Raw genomic sequence first — 19008 nt, 5'->3', positions numbered from 1 at the left:
TTTAGCAACAACATCTCTGGCCTCCACCCACTAGACGCCATTAATACCTCCCCAGTTGTGAAGGCCAAAAATATCTCCAGACATTGTCAAATGTCCCCTGGAGGACTCACTCACACCCCTCATCTTTGAGAACCACTGTTTTAGATCACTAAAAAATATAACGAGCTAACCCAATCCACTCTGTGACCAGAAAACCCTTAGGACAATATCTGTCTATCTGTCTTTCTGTTTCTATCTACCTCTGTTTCTGGAACAGTCTGGGAAACCGCTGCCATGTACCTGTTCTTGTGTCCTTCTTTGCGTAGCCTCTGTGGGGCTCATCTACCTCTAAGGACACAGGCTTCCTTCAGATACGCTGGTGCTGGTGATGAGGTTACACATCCAGCCTGTGCAGTGAGAGCTGTCAGGGGCTCCACCTGTGTCTCCCATTCCCTAGGACGTCTATGTCACACATTTGTTAGGGGGTAAATGACTAAGCAAATTCCCTACAAAAGGTAAACGGATTGAAACGTTCACACCAGAGTCCCCCAGACTGCACATGCTCTCAATCAAACCGCTAAAGGTGTTTCCAAGAAGGCAGTAAAGACCCCTGACATTTGTGAGGTCATCACAGGGCGTTTATTCAAAGCATAATCCCGCTTAGGCAAATGCATTCCCTTTAAATTTCCTCTAAAAATTCAAGCAGAAATACATTTTAAAATCTTGGCTCAAAGAGCTGCACTGAATTTTCTCCTGTAGACTAGCTGTTGCATTTCAGCAATTAGGGAAGGGGCTCTCTGATGTTGGTGTAACTGTACAATGTTCCAAGTATTTCAAGTTTAAATGTGCAAAGAGATTTATTTATCACTTCCATGGCTGAAAGGAGAATCTTTGATAAGGGGGGAAAAAAAAAACAACTGTTCAAAGCCAAAGAATCCTTTTATTTGAATATAGTGGACTTATTTCATGAAGACAATCCTTGGAAAAACCAAGCTATTTAATGAACAGTACATCAACACTGCGTTAAGAACTGTGGGCTTCTCTTCTTTTCAATTTACTTTTAAATCAAAAACTAAAAATCATCATCATCATCATCATCATCATCACCATGTTGCCTGAAGTATCTACTATTGCCCAGGTCATTTATATTCATTATCTCCAGTGCTCACAAATACCCTATAAATATATATTTACCTATTTTTTTTAAATGAGGCCTAGAGAAGGTGGATGATTTACCCAGGAATGCAAACTTGGTAAGTGCAGAGATGGGACTTGAACCCAAATCCCCAGGACTCCAAAGCTCACCATGTGTGGGTTATTTCTGCCAAGCCATGAGGGCTCCAAAGGAACATAATTTATTGAAAATTCTGTGTTGGCAACTTCCAGCACTTGTACATACCAAAACCTCAATGTCACTATTGTAGTAGACAGTCTCATTTTCATCTCATTGCCAGGCAGTTCTCCTCAACTGGAGAATGTATCAGGTTCTACGTAAGTATATTAAATCCAACCCAGCTATTTAGAAAGTATTTATCCATTCCTATCTTGGACTAGTAGCTTAGGCAAACAGTTCTATGAAGAAGCATATTTCTAACCACAATCTGATGTGTCTATATCCCCCAAGTGAGTCATGGCCTCTTCCCCAAGAGTCTGAGCAGAAGGAACAGAAGAAAAGGCCACACTTCTCTTTCTCATTTCACCCTGTGTAGTGACCACACAAGCTTAATAAGGGAAGTGGCTCCTCTGAAGAGCAGCACCCACGGCTGGGCTGTGGTGTTCACTCTAATTACAATGAAAGTCTGTCCTCTGCCCAGTGGGCTCAAGTAACCATGGCAACCTACCGGCTACATGGCTCACACAAATTACAGCACAGAAGCTACGACTGGCTCCACCCAGAAACTGAACTGGTCGCACAAAGAAGGAAATATTTCTCAAGGACACTTTGCTCTTCAGTAGCCACTGGCAACTTTGCATCTTCTCAGCTGTATCACCAAAATAAATGTCAGTTCACTTTTCCCAACTGGTGTTAAAAGTCGTCAAGCGTGATACCCTTGAACTTTCATTATAACGGAACTGGGAATCGAAGCTCTGAATAACTACGTCATGAAGGGCCAGGTAGGAGTCATTTCAATGGCTCTAGAGCCCTCAGCCCATCTGGAATCCTGTACACATGCACGTGCCCTCACGTTTCTGTGTCAGGCAGAACTTTCCCCACTGAGGGTGTGAACCCCAGCAACGCCCCAATGCCCGTGCGATGTTGACAGCAAGAAAAGGAAACTGCCCTTTCGGAAAGTTCCTGTTTACTTTCCTTAAAGAAAAAGAATATATATATAAGTCTTTAAAAATATCATCTTTGGGGCGCCTGGGTGGCTCAGTTGGTTAAGCATCCAACTTCAGCTCAGGTCATGATCTCACAGTCCATGAGTTTGAGCCCCGCTTCAGGCTCTGGGCTGACAGCTCAGAGCCTGGAGCCTGCTTCAGATTCTGTGTCTCCCTCTCTCTCTGCCCCTTCCCTGCTCATGCTCTGTCTCTCTCTGTCTCAAAAATAAATAAAAAAACATTTTAAAAGATTTAAAAATAAATAAATTAATAAACAAAAATTAAAAAAATAAAAATATCATCTTTAAGAAGTATCACATGAGCAGTAGTAGAAAGTCAGTGGTTGAATGGAAATGAGGATAGTGGTGATTTTAATAGTCGCTGTGGAATGAATGTGAGCAAGATAAGTAGGGAACTAGTAGCTTCCTTAGGTGAGTTCATGGGTCTATCTGAAGTTGGCGACTAGGGACATCAAACTTCCCAATCCTTTCTGTCCACCTCTCCCACTGGGTTCCTGGAAGGCTTAATCCAGTTTGTGTCACTGGCATCTAGCTCTGCCTCTGGCATGAAGTAGATACTCATAAATGTGAGTGTTACTCAAGTGGAAACAGCAACATCATCGTGCCTGATGTTCTGGTTTGCTGGGGCCACCATAATGAGGTAAGTGGCTTAGCAAACTAAGTGGCTTAAACAACAGAAGTTTATTGTCTCATGGTTCGGGAGGCCAGAAGTCCAAAGTCAAGGTGTCCACAGGGCCATGCTAGGGAAGGATATGTTCCAGGTCTCCCTCCTAGCTTCTGGAATTCCCTTGGCTCTGAGGCAGCAAAACTCCCCCAGAGTCACAAGGCACTTTCACTGTGTGCATGTCTATGCCCAACTGTCCCCAGTTTATAAGGACACCAGTTATATTTGATTAAAGGTTCTCCCTACTCCAACTTCATCTTAACTAATTACTGTTACAACAACCCTATATCCAAATAACGTCACGTTCTGAGGTACTGGGGGATAGGACTTCAACATACTAATTTTGGTGGGATGCAGTTCAACCCATACCACATGAGCATAAGAAAACTTTAAGTAAACACTAGACTATTCTACACACACACACACACACACACACACACACACACACACACAAATCATTAAGAGTAAAGAATCCCCATTCCCACACAAAAATTACCACGACAGCCAGGCTTTAGGAATGATTTATTTCCTATGAGACAATAGCTCAAGCAAACTGTCCATTCTACCAAAAGCTACCACAAAATACTCATGTGGGACTTGAATTTCACTAACTAATCCTGTTTAGCAATTAAAAGCCAACGTCTCAGGGGTGAAAAGAGTCCTGAGTAAGTCACACAGGTCAATAGAGCAAACTTCAGTTCTTAAAGAGGCTCAATGTTTTCTAAAAGAGGCAACAAGGTTCAGGAAAAGGAAGTCCTCTTAAGGTTCTGGCTCCACTGTGCTCATGTGAGAGGCAGTCACCATACCGGAGAAATCAAGTAAACAGTCAACATTATAAAAGTCCTTTCGAACCCACAAGTCAGTATAAGTAAATAAACACGAGAAATCCAGCTTTTGCTGTCATTATTGGTGTAAGCTTTCTATCATAATGATTGTTACCATTGTTACTCGACAACTGTCACAAATCTTTATGTTATTACCGGCATAGACTGCTAAAACTTTGAACCAAAATGCTAGAAACCGTTAGTTTGTCTCTGATACACACTGTTTTTAATTTTGCATGAATGAGTTTGAGATTCAGGTTGCAAATTAATCCAAGCTCATTATGTAATTAAATGTTTGATTAGGAGCAAGAATTAACATATCACACAGAGGCATATAATTTTGTGAGACAAACTATTTAATCCCGATGACGAGATTCACCATGGCAATTATCTGACCCATCCAATTCAATATGTAATTCGAAATGGTTTTACGTGTTATCGAAAAATGTAGTTATTAAATAGGTATATCAAAATGTTATGCACTGCAATGTGCACTTTAAGAAATACGTGGGCAAAAGTTGAGTGCAATCAAAGCGGGCGTTTAAAAATATAGAAAAGCGAGAAAAGATAAGGCTGGAATCCTAAGGGAGGGATGAAATGTTGACAATTTTGTCACGGCAAACACTAGGTACTTTAAGTTTTGTTTTGTTTTTTTTTTAACTTGGTGACATTTGGAAATGGTATACGGAATGCGTTTTTAATCTTTCTGGTTATCTCGGTAAAATGAAACTGGCTGGCAGCATTGAAACTGAAGATTGATTTGTTTTACCCGCCAGATGCAATCTCTGTGAATCAATCCGAGGTCTACAAGTGCAATTCGGTTTGCTACTTCAGGAGCTGGACGGCATGCAATTGTTCACAGCTGTTTCTAATTACACCTTGATCCAATAATAACTAAAAATTGTTTAACACTGCGGCAGAAACTATTTAAGAAAATGTGCGAGATCAATAATGGAAAGTAACACTTTCAGGCATAAACCTGCATAAATTAGAACCTGGGGAAAACCCAAACACAATTCAGTAGGTGGCACTCTTCACTCAGCCAGAATTCTCTTCATTATGCATGACTGGATTACTCTCTCTATGGCAACTACCTCTATTCATTTATCCGTGGAATTCTGTGTCCTAAGTCAGTACCACCATACTAACCTCAAACATATCGTCTGGCTTCATCTCTTTGAGATACACAGCCCAGATTAAACACACACACACACACACACACACACACACACACACACACACACACACAATCTGTTGACAACGGGTGTAAGAATAGAAAAACAGCTTGATTTCTTCTCAAGTCCTTAGATAATCAGGTCAGGGTAATGTTATTTGAAGGTAAATTCATTCTTTACACCCATTAAAAACAACCCAAGTGATTTGACCTCTTCCATTAGTATTCTCCAATGAGCTAATTAAAAATATTTAAATAAGCCAATGAGCAGGTTTCTCACCTCAGCACTATTGACTCTGGGGCTGGAAAATTCATTGGTGAAGGGATGTGGCAGGGGAGGGCATCCTATATGCTGTAGGCTGCTTAGCAGCATCCCTAGCCTCTACCCTCTAGATGCCAGGAGGACCTCCCGGTTGTGACAGCCAAAAATGTCTCCAGACATTGTTAAGTGTTTCTGAGGACAAAATCATCTCATTTGAGAGCCATCAGTCAGTCCTTTACACTGAAGACAGATTCCTGGCTTCATGGCCAAGGACTGATCTATTCTACTAGCATACTTTCAATAACAATGCTCATCACCCTTTTTATCTGATTCCAAAAGTTGATTCATGTGCACTGTTGAAAATTTCGAAGCTATAAAAAGCACAAAGAGGAAAACTAAAAGCCACCGGTAATCGTCCCATCCTATCATAATGATCGTTACCATTTTAAGTGTATCATCTTATTTTTTTCTGCATAAAGATGCACATAGGATGTGGGTAATACTTATTTCATTCATTAAAACCTGAGGACCCTATAGCAATTCTATTTTTGTAAAGAGGTCTTTTATCTCTAAATATATACTCTGTCATTAAATACTCAATTAAGCATGATTTTTTTGTGTGGCTACAGGGTATTCTCTCCAAGAGATCTATCATCATTCTTTTTAACCAAGCTCTTCTACTGGGCTTTTTTTATGTGATCCCAAAGGTTAATGTCAATTACGTGGACTATGTTCACTTGGGATGAATCCCTACAAATCGAAATTTTGAGGACTTAGCTATTTTAGTTCTGCCTGTGCTCAGAGTGAGCAAAAGAAGGAATGATGAAACGAAGAAGGAAAAAGGGCAGAGGGAGGGGAATACAGAATGGAAGGAAGGGAGAGAGAAGGTAACAAATGAGAAGGGATAAGGTGAGGGGGTGGCGTAGGCACAAGAGGGGGAACCACGGAGGGATGGAGGGGAGGTCTAAGAGAGGGGAAGCGGTTGCAGTAGAAGCTGATTTGGAAATGAACTCAGCGGGCATCCTTCCCGCTTTCATTCTCATCCAGTCTTCAGGTGGTTGGTGTGGTTCACCCTCCTACAAAAATGATACTACTCCTGTGCTCCATGCAGAGAGCACACACTTGGTATTACTTTTCCTCAATCAATTCTTCCTGTGACTAGCATACGGTGGTGAAATGGCTACATGAACTACGTAAGAAACCTTGAAAATATTATGGTAAGTATACGAAGCCAGACACGGAAGGTCACATACTGGATGATTCCATTTGTATAAATAGCCATAAGAAGCAAATTCACAGGGACAGTAAGTAGATTAGTGGTTGCAGGGGCGGGGGGCATAGGAAACGGAGACCGAATTGTCAATTGGTGTGAGATTTCCTTTCGGAGTAATGAAAATGTTCTAGAAGTAGACAGCGGTGATGGTTGCACAACATTATGAACGTGCTAAATGCCACTGGATGATACACTTCGAAATGGTTAAAATGGTCAATTCTAGGATGTGGTTTTAAAAAGTTATGAGTGAAACCAGTTATAAAGGAATTTCTTCTAAAATGAAAAGCATTTGAGTTTAGTGCAGGGGATTTAAAAAGTAAATAAAAATAAAGCTAGAGAAGTGACAGCTATCTTATAGAGCACCCACTACCTATCACTGTCTTATCATGACCACCTTGACAAAGTAGCATTAGTCCCATTTTGTAGATGGTGTAAAAGAGACTCAGAAGGGTAAGTTGCTCAAGGACAGGCAGCTACTGAAAGGCAGAATTAGAATTTGCTTCTGAACCCAAAAGCCTGTGCTCAGGAAAGAAAACTAGGCTAACTAGATGGATAAAATCCTTGACCGTGGCCTTACACGCACATTTGCCTCATGAGTTAACTAGACACAGATCATCCACATAGTCATTTAGGAAAGAAGAAAAGTCCCTGCACCAGCTGCCTGATTGAAATTTTCCGTCTCAGAGGAGGCACTGTTGCTCAGCAGGAAAAGAAACAGGATAAAAACACAGCACACGACTCCAAATCCCTCATCTACAACCAGCCCATGAGCACAGGAACATCTTAATCTCCCACTTTTGCCAAACAAGACATAATCAACCAAATTAACTAGCTAGGTCATTAGGGTTGGGAGCGAACATCATGAAAAAACCAGAAAGTTTTACGCATATACGACGGGCTTCAGAAATCACTTTTTTCTCTCTTTTTCCAGCTCTATAGGTATATAGTTGACATATAACATTATGTAAATTCAAGGTATACATGTGATGACTTAAGCACATCTATAAACTGTAAACGTCTATCACAATAAGGTTAGTCAACACATCCTTCACCTAACATGATTACCATTTTTGTTGTTATGGTGAGAACATTTAAGATAGATTATCGTAAGAACTTTCAAGAATACAGTATTGTCCTTTTTAAATTTTTTTCATGTTTATTTTTGAGAGAAAGGGAGACAGAGGTCAGGGCAGAGAAAGAGCTCCCTCTTTCGGAGACACAGAAGCTGAAGCAGGCTCTAGGCTCCGAGCTGTCAGCACAGAGCTTGACACGGGGCTTGAACTCACAGACCGCGAGATCATGACCTGAGCTGAAGTCAGATGCTTAGCCGACTGAGCCACCCAGGCGCCCTTGCAATACACCATTGTTAGTTATAGTCGCCGTGCTGTACGTTAGGTCCCTGAAACTTATTTACCTTATAATTAAATTCTTTTACCCTTCGGTGATGCCTCCTCATTTCTTCCACCCTCTAGCCCCACAGAATGATCAATCTGCATTCTGTTTCTATGAGTCCATTTTTGTTTTTAGATTCCACATATAAATGGGATCATAAAGTATTTGTCTTTTTCTGCATGACTTATTTGCCTAATGCCCTCAAGGCGCATCCATGTTGTCACAAATGGCTAGACTTCCTCCCTCTTTATGGCCGAATAATATTCCATGAATATATATACCAAATTTTCCTTGTCCATTCACCTATTAATGGACACATGTGTTGTTTCCATGTCTTAGCTATTATGAATAATGCCTCAGTGAACATGGGAGTGCTGACATCTATCCCAACAATAAAGAAATAATTTTCTCATGATGTTCATGGCCAGATGGCAAAGAGACAGAAAGGCTTAATAACACTAAAGCATCCCAAGTCAAGAAGGAAACTCAGAGTGGCAAAAAATGACCTGAAGCCAAGATGGTCATGTTTTAAAGATGGTGAAGAACAATCACGTGAAATGCAAAACTCAGATTATCAGACTGTGAGCAACAAGTTCAACTTATGCTTGTTGATTAATTAATGAAATGAGGTCTGAAAAAGTGGTCAGCAGATGTGGTAGGTGGTTTCTCAGATGGTCCCCGGCAATGCTCGCTTCCTAATATTCATGCCCTTATATAATCCTCTGCCCTTGAGTGTGTGCGGGACCTTTCAACTGGCTTCTAAGGTGCCACTTCCAAGTTTAAGTTACAAAAAGACTCTGTCTCCCATTTGCTTATCATGTCTTGCTCTCTCGTTTGCTTGTCCTGATAGGAGTGAGCTGTTCCATGAAGAGGCTCTTCTTGCCACGAAGAGGCTCTTGTGGCAAAGAATTGAGGAGATCTTGGGGTGCCTGGGTGGCTCAGTCGGTTGGACATCCGACTCCAGCTCAGGTCATGATTTCACAGTTCGTGGGTTCGAGCCCCGCGTCGGGCTCCGTACTGACTGCTCAGAGCCTGGAGCCTGCTTCTGATTCTGTGTCTCCCTCTCTCTCTCTGGCCCTTCCCTGCTCATGTTCTGTCTCACTCTCTCTCTCAAAAATAAACATTTTTTAAAAATTAAAAAAAAAGAATTGAGGAGATCATTGGCAGACAGCAAAGCAACTCGTTCCAAGCACCTGCAAGGAATTGAATCCTGCCACCACCACCGCCTGAGTGAGCTTGCACATGGAACTTCTCTCAGCTGAGCCTTCGGATGAGGCTGCAGCCCCGGCCAACAGCCTGATGGCAACCACAGGAGAGACCCTGAAGCCGAGAGGCGGCCAGCTAAGCTGCACTTAGATTGCTACACCACAAAAACTGTGAGATAATAAATGTCGGTTGCTTTGGTTTTGAGGCAATTTTTATACAGCGACAGATAACTAGTATAAAAGAGTTTTCTGATATTTCACTGGTTAATAAAGAGAATCACTTCAGAAATTTAACGTTCCTTGCTCTTGGACTTAGCCATATATTAATTCTCCCAAACAAATTTCCTACATACAAAAATAGCTTCTTCTGCCTCTTTATGTGAATGAGGGATAATGGGTTACTTACTTTCCATTAAAAAATCAATTAAGGATCGGCACTTTCCCTCTTTGATTTAAATCTATTGGCCGGCTATCCTGAACTTCATAATTGATGTAAATTGACTACAGAAATTATAAGCACTGTTTGACCCCCTGAGAAAGTTCAGACAAATATTCCCTCAAAATTCTCTGCCCTATCTTAACCAAAAACTATCCCCTGCAGTAGTGGAGAACAGCAGTGATAGAAAACATTAAGGAGCATGTTCATATATCCTATTTCAGAATGTATCACATATGTTTATGTTTCTCTTGTAGCAATGAGCCATACTAAAGTCTATGCCGCAGAAAAATTCAACTCCCTCAAGGCAAGGTATTTCATCCTACTAAGTTTTACTTTGCTCATAACAGTGAGGGGAAAAGACAAAGGGAAGATGGTGGATTTTTTTACACTTAAGAGCTTTAATATATTAAGTTCATGATCTTTTTTTCTTTAATCAGGAACTTTTGCATATGTCATCAGTTTCAAGTAAAATAAACTGCACAAGGCAATGCCCTTTCTGATTCCTCATAAATAGCTGCTCTATTTTATACGTTTGCAGAAGTCCAGGAACAAAAGAGCAGACAGAAAAGAAAGATTTCAGTCAAATACGCTATGCGTATTCATATCGGTAAGTAGCCTGTAACATATGTGCTTTAATGAAAAGAACTGGGGGCCTTGAGTGCAGAAATACAAAGCATCACCATTTATTCTTTTATCATTCTATACCATAAAATACATTTAAGTTAATTTCCAACAGTAAAGATGACATTCATCTCTTACCAGAGGACTGTATTAAATCAAGGACACTAAATTCAGTCTGAGGTTTCCAAGTAGATGTTAATGGTTTAAATACAATCATTCCTGGCTGAAGGCAGAGAACTGAACAAAGGCTTGAACTCAATACACTGTAAGTTACATCAGTCTTCGAGTTGTCGAAAGACAAAAATAAAGTAAGTAACCAAGAGGACAAGCAGACATTTCTAGGCAGGAATGAATGGAATAGGTGGACTTCTGTCAAAATGCATCTGCTTCAATTATGCAGGTAACTGAAGCTCCATAAACCAGCACTGAGTTATGCCTTCTGTAAATGAAGCACTTTGCTGAGCTAACTTATAAATAGAGGCACATCAAGGCCATTACAAGCGGCGCTGACTGGATGGGCTCCCCAATTTTCTCTTTGAGAGACTAGAATAAAGCAAGGGGGAGACTTTGCTGGAACACGGGTAAATGCACCTGTTATTCTCATTCTAGAGCAGACAAAGCTTTTCCTTTGTGCAGATGTCTAGAGGGCCAAATGCAAACAAAGGGGCATGGATCTCCCTAACATGATTCTCCACAGAAAGTACTGGACCTCGGCTAGAACTGGGAAACCGTGTGCCTGGAGCAAGGCAGACAGGTTCTCAGGACCCTAGAGGAAAACCGGCAGCAAATGGTCTGTTGCCTCCACGGTCAAATCAGAGCTGAAACAAGTCTCTGCCCTCTTTTTCTGGAGCCTTGGAAGGAGGGAGGGAACAGTGATGTTCTCATCAGCAGGTGCAAAGCCTAGCACAACTGATACGCAAGCTGTCTTCTAAAACACCACCACGCTTAAAAAAATGTTACTAAACTACTTCTAGATTTATTGAAATATAATTGACAAATAAAACTTGTATATATTTAAGGTGTAAAATCTGATGCTTTCATGTACCCACGCATTATAAAATGCACACCACAGTGATGCGAATTAACATAGGCATCACTTCACATATGTTGTCTCCTGTGTGTGTGGTGAGAACACTTAAGATCTACCCTCTGAGCAAATTTCAAGTATATAACATTGTTAGCTATAATCACCATGCTGCACGTTAGCTCCCCAAGACTTACTCATTCTGAGCAACTGAAACTTTGTATTCTTTGACCCACATCTCCCCATTTTCACCGCCCACCCCCAGCCGCTGGCGGCCACCATTTGACACTCTGTTTCAACGAGTTTGACTAGTTTAGATTCCACCGGTGAGTTCATACCATATTTGTCTTTTTGTGACTGGCTTGCTTCACTTAGCAATAATGTCCTCCCGGTCCATCCGTGCTGTCACGAGTTTCTCGGGATTTCTCATACAGTGTTTCTCCCCTATCTGTCCATCACCAAAACTGGACTGAAATCCCCAATCTTAGAATGGGTTCCAAGGGCCTCTTGCAGGGTTCCCCTGCGTGCCCTTTCCGCATTCCTTACCATACCCATTTGAGGGGCCCCTGGGTGGCTCAGTCAGTCAATCAGCCAACTCTTGATTTTGGCTCAGGTCACGATCTCACAGTTCATGGGAATGAGCCCTGTGTCGGGCTCCACATGGCATGGAACCTGCTTGGGGTACTCTCTCTCTCTCCTCCCCCTCTGCTCCTCTCCCCTGCTCATGCTCTTGTGCCCTCTCCATCTCTCTCTCTCTCAAAGTAAACACAATACGATACAATACAATACAATACCCATTTGACTGTTGGATGATCACTGAACCAAAACTAGAGCGGAAACAGGACACTCTGTGGCCTACGGTGTTCTACATCATCACCTCACTGTGGATGACCATACAAGTTGATGTCCTTCTTGGAAATAGATGGGTACTATTTGCGATAGGTATTCTGCAGTGTCCATTTCTCCCGTCCACAGTCACAGCATGTCTGATCTCCCCGGTGGTTCTGGGCAGCTTGTCACAGGAAACACACCCAGGCTAGTGTGCTCCTGCCTGGGCCAAAGCGATCCGTGGGGCGTGTGCAGGTGACTCGATCTTATCTAAGCAGAGAACCTGTGTTTAGCGGTAGGAACAGAAGCAGAAAGTGGGGAGAAGAGGGGTAAGCAGGGATAATGGGAAAGGGGTTAGAGAGGAAAAGGATAGAAGGAAAGAGTAACACTGAGAGAAAAGAGAAGGAGAAGGGCAAGGAAAAGAAAGGGGAAGGAAAAATACAGTTTCCCTCCCTTGGAATACATGCATTCTTTTTTTCCATGTTTGTTTATTTTGAGAGAGAGAAAAAGTGTGAGAGGTAGAGAGAGAGGGAGGGAGAAAAGCCCAAGCAGGCTCCATGCCATCAGGGCAGAGCCCAATGCGGGGCTCGATCTCACAAACTGTCAGATCATGACCTGAGCCGAAACCAAGAGTCAGATGCATAACCGACTGAAGCCATCCAGGTGCCCCAGCATACACGCCTTCTTAATCTTGCTTCAACATCATTGTCAAGGCACTCAGCCTATCTTCAGTCACACTTAAAAGAAGGAAGAAAAGGATACAGTGTCCCAAATGCCACCTTCTTCGCGGTGATGGCATAATCATCAGGTCACGAGGCAAACGCTGGAGGCTGGAGACAAATCACTAAAGATTAATGAGCTAGGTAAAGAACTATTTATCCCGCAAATAGAATGAAATAAATTTCATTCTTTTCATAGAATCTGGAATTTTCCATATTTCAGATAGTGTTGATCTGAGGGTCTTTCTCTTCCAGGCAGCTGTGCCATGAAGTACCGAACAAGAAACCAAACAAAGAAGAAGAAACTCCTAATTCTAAAAACCCTCAACACTGAGAAAGTCTCTTCTACTTGCCACAAAGAAATCTTGATCTATAGATGTGGAGTTTGCCCCAGCTAAGAAACCGTCTCTGCTATAATAACTGGCTGCTGGTTGTCACCAAATCTCAGAGTCTGGCCAAAGTTAGATGAGCTGCATCTCATTTTGCTGTCTTTAACATCCATGCAAGCAATTATGAATTCTTTCCTTACCTCTCCCAGGATACAGGAAGGAAGACTGGTCCACAGATAAAGAAAGCTAAATAGTAATTCTGCTTTTCCATCCATTTGTTAAGAGCATCACTCAGTCGGACAGGCCTAGGCTTCCTTACCTACCACATGGAATCCGAGAGAGGAATGTGGTCTGGACCTAAATATCTGACACCAGCTTATCGCCTTCTCCACCTAGAACAATATCAGATGTCAGTGAACGATCTTGGCATTTTCTTCCACAAAGCCAGGAAGCAGCCTCAACGTCTGCAGCGCAGTAGACAAGGTCCTCCGTCTCCAAAGTAAGCTATGTCCGTGCCAGGAGGTACACAATAGAATGCCCCAGGTTGAAGATACAATAGCTCAGAACTTCTATTTACAGCTATTTTTGTCTTCAAAGAGAAGAAATAAATGCAGCATTAATATATAGACTGACACCAGCACCAGCTGGTCCACGTGTCGGATGTGGAGCTCAACATCTCCTATGGATGAGAATTCTATGGTAAAAAAGAGCTGATGTGGGCATCTCATGTGATTGCTCAGGTCATTATATATCACACTTGCCCATCTCAGTGGATTGATGGATCATATGATCTGGTTTTAACAAAACCCAGCTGAGATTCCCACAAACAAATGGCAGATTTAAGATAATCAAATGAATGCACAAATAAGCAAACAAGAAAATGGCATAGCCAGTCCCCTCCCCTCCTCCCTTCCTTCCTCTTGGCAAGTGATCTTTTCTATCTTATTCTGGGGTGAAATGGATGATTTCACTTGGTCTAATAAGAGCAGCCAAAAATCCTGACATCATCAAAGCCATCTGAAATTTGGTTTTACATCCACTATTACTAGAAGAGCCTCGCCTAAACTAATGGTAATCATCCCAATTAAGATAGACCTATATCATGTATTTCAGATTTAACCCATTCTTCTAAAATTTCCATTCAAAATCTTTTTTAAAATATATCTAATGTGTGGAGTAACCAGTACATAGATTTAACCTATATATTCATAAATTTACAGTGATCATTAGTGAATGTTCATTTCGTTCAAATGGACGTGTTTCATTTTTAAAAGAAAAATGCGTAAAGTACCTAGCAACGGACTTTAGTGACCGTGAATGAATAAACTAATCTTGTCTTTGTTGTTACGGTCTCAGTCTCTAAATTCCCTTCCTTTGACTCTTTTTCTCAGTGACTCGGACATACATATGGCAGAATGAGTTATCTCCCTCCCTGCTCTCTCTTTTCGGAGACGTGACTCTCACTAAGGAGAAATGAAGTCAAGATTCTGTTGGCATAAGAAATATGAATAAACTGGATTTTTGCGATAGAAAAGAGTCGATTTTTGTCATAAAGACAGTCTTATAGAAGATTTACATGCAGGGTCCTGAAGCCCCCTACAGCTCCCTGCCCCCAAGCCAAATCCTCCTGAAGGGCCAAGAGCCTTGGGAGATGGGGCTGCAAGGAAGGGACAAGGAGTAAAAGCGCTCTAGGAAACTTCTGGAATCAGCATGAGAAGGAAGGGACAGAGGAGAGAGGTTTTTATACACAAGCAAGATGGGCTCCTCATTAACTGGTGGGCTGGCCAAGCAAAAAAGTAAACACGTGTTCTGTACCATCCCATGACGAGACTAACAGTCGCAATGCCTTTGTGATAATGGACAATGCTTTTCCTGCCCTAACAAATCTTATGGTCCAGCCAGGTAGTGACATGCGAGAATTCCAGCACTGCTCATAAGCGTCAAAAAACCAAGTTTTAAAGAGAATTCATCAATCTGTCAATGTGGGGAAAAAACTAATTTCAGTAGGATCTTTAGCTCACAGGGTAGCTTTGCTGTTTCCCACGATGATAAACTTCATTTATCCCCATTATTTCCGGAGCAAATTATTTTCTAATTCCTGGATTTGGTCTATGAAGATGCCTGGTGACTCATAAACGTCAATCTGACTAATGTCTCCTTTAGAGATCTCAGTGTGCACAGAAGCCCTGACATCATTTCTCCTGCCAAGAAATGAATGTATAATATTTTCAGTAAAAACAAAGAAACGAACAGCCAGCACCCCAAGGAACACATCTGCACCTGTTGTCACAGTGGTTTTTTATCATTAACTTGCGAGGTAGTCGGGAGTTGAAATACTCAGAGATATAAGAAGAAATAACTGTACATATTTCAGAGAGCAGTTTATGATCTTTTTATGATCTGGGTTATTTATTACCACATTCACATCAATACCTCCTTTGCTACCATGTTGTCTATAGTTTATTGACCCTTCCACTCAAACGAAGGGGAAGCTATATTTGAATCACAACTGTAACTTATTTCTTTTTTTTTTTTAATTTTTTTTAACGTTTATTTATTTTTGAGAGAGAGAGAGAGAGACAGAGTATGAACGGGGGAGGGGCAGAGAGAGAGGGAGACACAGAATCCGAAACAGGCTCCAGGTTCTGAGCTGTCAGCACAGAGCCCGACGCGGGGCTCGAACTCACGGACCGCGAGATCATGACCTGAGCCGAAGCTGGCCGCTTAACCGACTGAGCCACCCAGGCGCCCCGACTGTAACTTATTTCTATAGCTCTGCTCTTGTGAGAAGCTCAAAGTACTTTATAAATATTTCTTTAAACTTGAAAGTTAGTTAAGGGTCACTGTTTCCATGTTAGATAAAGATATAAAACAAGAAAAGTTCAAACAGCCAAAATTAGCAGTTTAGAGGGGGCTGAACAGTTGAGAGGATAAAGGTGACGAGTTGACCTTAAACATCCATGTCTTCTCCAGGGGTGCCTGGGTGGCCCAGCGGGTTAAGTGTCCAACTTCAGCTCAGGTCATGATCTCGCGGTCCAGGAGTTCGAGCCCCGTGTCAGGCTCTGTGCTGACAGCTCAGAGCCTGGAGCCTGCTTCGGATTCTGTGTCTGTGTCTCCCTCTCTCTCTGACCCTCCCTTGCTCATTCTCTCTCTCTCTCTCTCTCTCTCTCTCTCTCTCAAAAGTGAATAAACATTAAAAATTTTTTTAATTATCAAAACATAAGGAGCAAGAAATGCAATAAAATCATGGTGCCTTGACCGACTCTTCGCTCATCACAGATATTAACTAAAATTTCAGAAGTAACTATGTTAGGAAAATGGAAGAAGGCAAGTGCGTAGAGCTCTTACGGATCTCAATCTGTATCTACTCAACTAGCCAAAAGATATTACTGAAAATGGTGAAAGTATAGTGCTGAACTCTGAAGGTAAACATAAAAAGAAACTGCTAAAATCATTACAGTTGGAGCAGGACTGGGGCATGAGAGGGACAAAGGGGACAGGTAAACATCTTAGGTTTCATTTTTCATTACTATTTGATGGGTTATTTTTAGCTCTACAGGGATTGCTTTGATACAATTTTAAAGCTTCAGGCAAGAAAAAAAAATCACTCGCAAAGAAAGTCTAGGTTTATATGAGATTATATCCAGTCTATATGAACGCTTCCTTATTTAATGCACATTTTCCATTTCACAAACAATGAATGAAACCAGCCTTTTAGGAGCAGAGGGACTGACGCTGTAACATGTGAGTTCCTCTAGCGTGAAAAGGAAATAAAACACTGAAAAAAAATGACATAACAAAAAATAAGTAGAAAAAAATATATGTATACATACTTGGAGATGTCTTTTAAGCATGAACTTCTTACATTTAAGCATCATATTTGCATCAACCAGATTTTAGCTTAAAGCTATCTTGACCTTGTAACCATCTTGAACAAGTTGTACAGTCTCTGCTGGAAAACCATAAAGTATATTATTAATTAATAATTATTAATAATTATTAATTATTAATATACTTTAATAATAAAGTATATTATATGTTAATAAAGTATATTGGTTTTCTGCATGGTGTTTCTATAGGTTGCCTGACAAATGAAGTCGACCACAGAGAAACTGTATTTTATCCACAGAATTAATCCAGGAAAACATGTAAAATAATTAACATCTCCTCCACATAAATAACAAATCCTCCTAAATTCAGATAATGATTAAATGTTCAGGACTAAACCGACAAATTGTTTCAAAGACAAGCTATCTAAACAGGAATTCATGAGGGGAAAATAACTTCATAACAAGATACTTCCCTCCGACACACACATTATGCTCAGGATATTTCCGCATCATTTTCAAAATTATCCTTAAAGCTTTACTGAGAAAGGGGGGCGGGTGTGAAACATTATTCACATTCCCTGTGGTAGAACTGTGGATCTTTCTTACAAATAGTCTAATATTCCCAGTACCCTGGACCTACAAACTACAAATGGTCAGGACTTTGTATAAGAAACTCATGATTCCATTCAAAATTTGAAGCTCTCTCTTCTGTTTCAAAAATTTTGATAAAGTAAACAAGATAAAGAAATTTGGCTCAAAATAGGGGCAAGACACTTCTGCAGACTGATCCCCCTCATTTTTCTATTTCTTTAAAGTAGTTTTCTGAATTCCATTGAGAGTATTTACTTGGGCACAAGAAATAAGATAACCTAAACAACTGATTAACTAGAGGCATTATATTTCTTTTCGCTTAGAAATTTTTACATTTCTAGAATTCCTCATTTACAAAGAAACAAGCTACAGCAGGCTGAGTAAGACCACGCAAAAAATATTTGGGCCTATTCCCTGGAACCTGACACGTTACCTTATAAGGGAAAAGGGTCTTTGCTGACTTGATTAAGCTAAAAGTCTTGAGCTAAGGAGATTATCCTGGACTATCAGGTGGGTACCAAATCCAACCACAAGTGTCCTTACAAAAGAAAGGCCAAAGGAGGTTGGATATAGACAGAGGAGGAGGCAGCAACTGTGGCCACGTAGGCAGAAAATGGCGTGGTCTAGCCACAGGCCAAGAAATGCCTGCAGCCACCCAAAACTGGAAGAGGGAAGGAATCAGTTTTCTTCTCCAGCCTCCAGAGGAAGCTCCTTGACACCTTGATTTCTGCCCACTGATACCAATTTTGGACTTCTGGCCCCCAAATCTGCGAGAAAATAAATTTCTCGTTATTTTAAGCACTAAGGTCGTCGCTAAGCAGCCTCAGGAAACCAGCATATCATCCATGCGAGGACATCTGAGTCGGCTGACAATCATTGTGCTGAACACACCAGATAAGTCTGACGATGGACAAGTCACAGGTTAGGTGGGAAAATGTCACCTTCCCAGAAGCTACAGAAATTCCGATTTGGTCAAAAAGAAGACACAAACGTCTAAGTTGGGGTGACTTAGAAGAAGCTGTTTTCCAAAATGCTCCATTTAGAATGGAGTTTCTTCCATGTAGCTCTCCCTGCAAACTTTCACCCAAAGAAACATTTCTCCTTAAAAGTTATTTTTAACAACTAATTACAAACGTAATATTTGTTGGAAAGTTAGAAAATTGCAAAACGCAAAAAAAAAAAAAGAAAATCGAAAGTTTTACCCATAATCCTACTATCCAGGGATCACTTCTGTTCATATTTAAGTAGAAGCCCTCTATTAGGAATGTTTGCAGATAATTATTTTACTTTTATTTTATTTCACAAAAATAAAATCCTATTAACATTTTGCAACCAGCTATTTAATTTACTTAACACATTATGATCATTTTCCACATCAGTATAATTTCTACAACAGAATTTTTAATGACTGCATGTTCTCCATAGTGTTGTGAAGCAAAAATATTAAAATATCTCTTTCAGACGCTTCGATTGTTTTCCCATTTTTCACTAATGAATCTTTGCTGCTCTCCCAAG

The 19008-nt window shown here is 41.0% G+C and overlaps 1 protein-coding gene across 6 annotated transcripts in view; it reads right to left on the bottom strand.

Moving 5' to 3' along the window:
* PID1 (phosphotyrosine interaction domain containing 1) overlaps nt 1-19008 on the bottom strand; it is a 230285-nt gene that overhangs the window by 94956 nt on the left and 116321 nt on the right. Inside the window, exon 2 of one of the 6 annotated variants that reach the window (XM_047871727.1) lies at nt 16906-17024. The exons of 4 other annotated variants lie outside the window; for them this stretch is intronic. In XM_047871727.1, coding sequence (XP_047727683.1) covers nt 16906-16950 — 45 coding nt within the window. In that variant the 5' untranslated portion in view covers nt 16951-17024. The remainder of the gene's footprint in view (nt 1-16905; nt 17025-19008) is intronic. One more of the 6 variants, XM_047871728.1, reaches the window with a different exon arrangement.

The sequence above is a fragment of the Prionailurus viverrinus genome, chromosome C1, assembly GCF_022837055.1.
Source record: "Prionailurus viverrinus isolate Anna chromosome C1, UM_Priviv_1.0, whole genome shotgun sequence".
NCBI lineage: Eukaryota > Metazoa > Chordata > Mammalia > Carnivora > Felidae > Prionailurus > Prionailurus viverrinus.
This window is presented reverse-complemented; position numbering and strand designations above follow the sequence as displayed.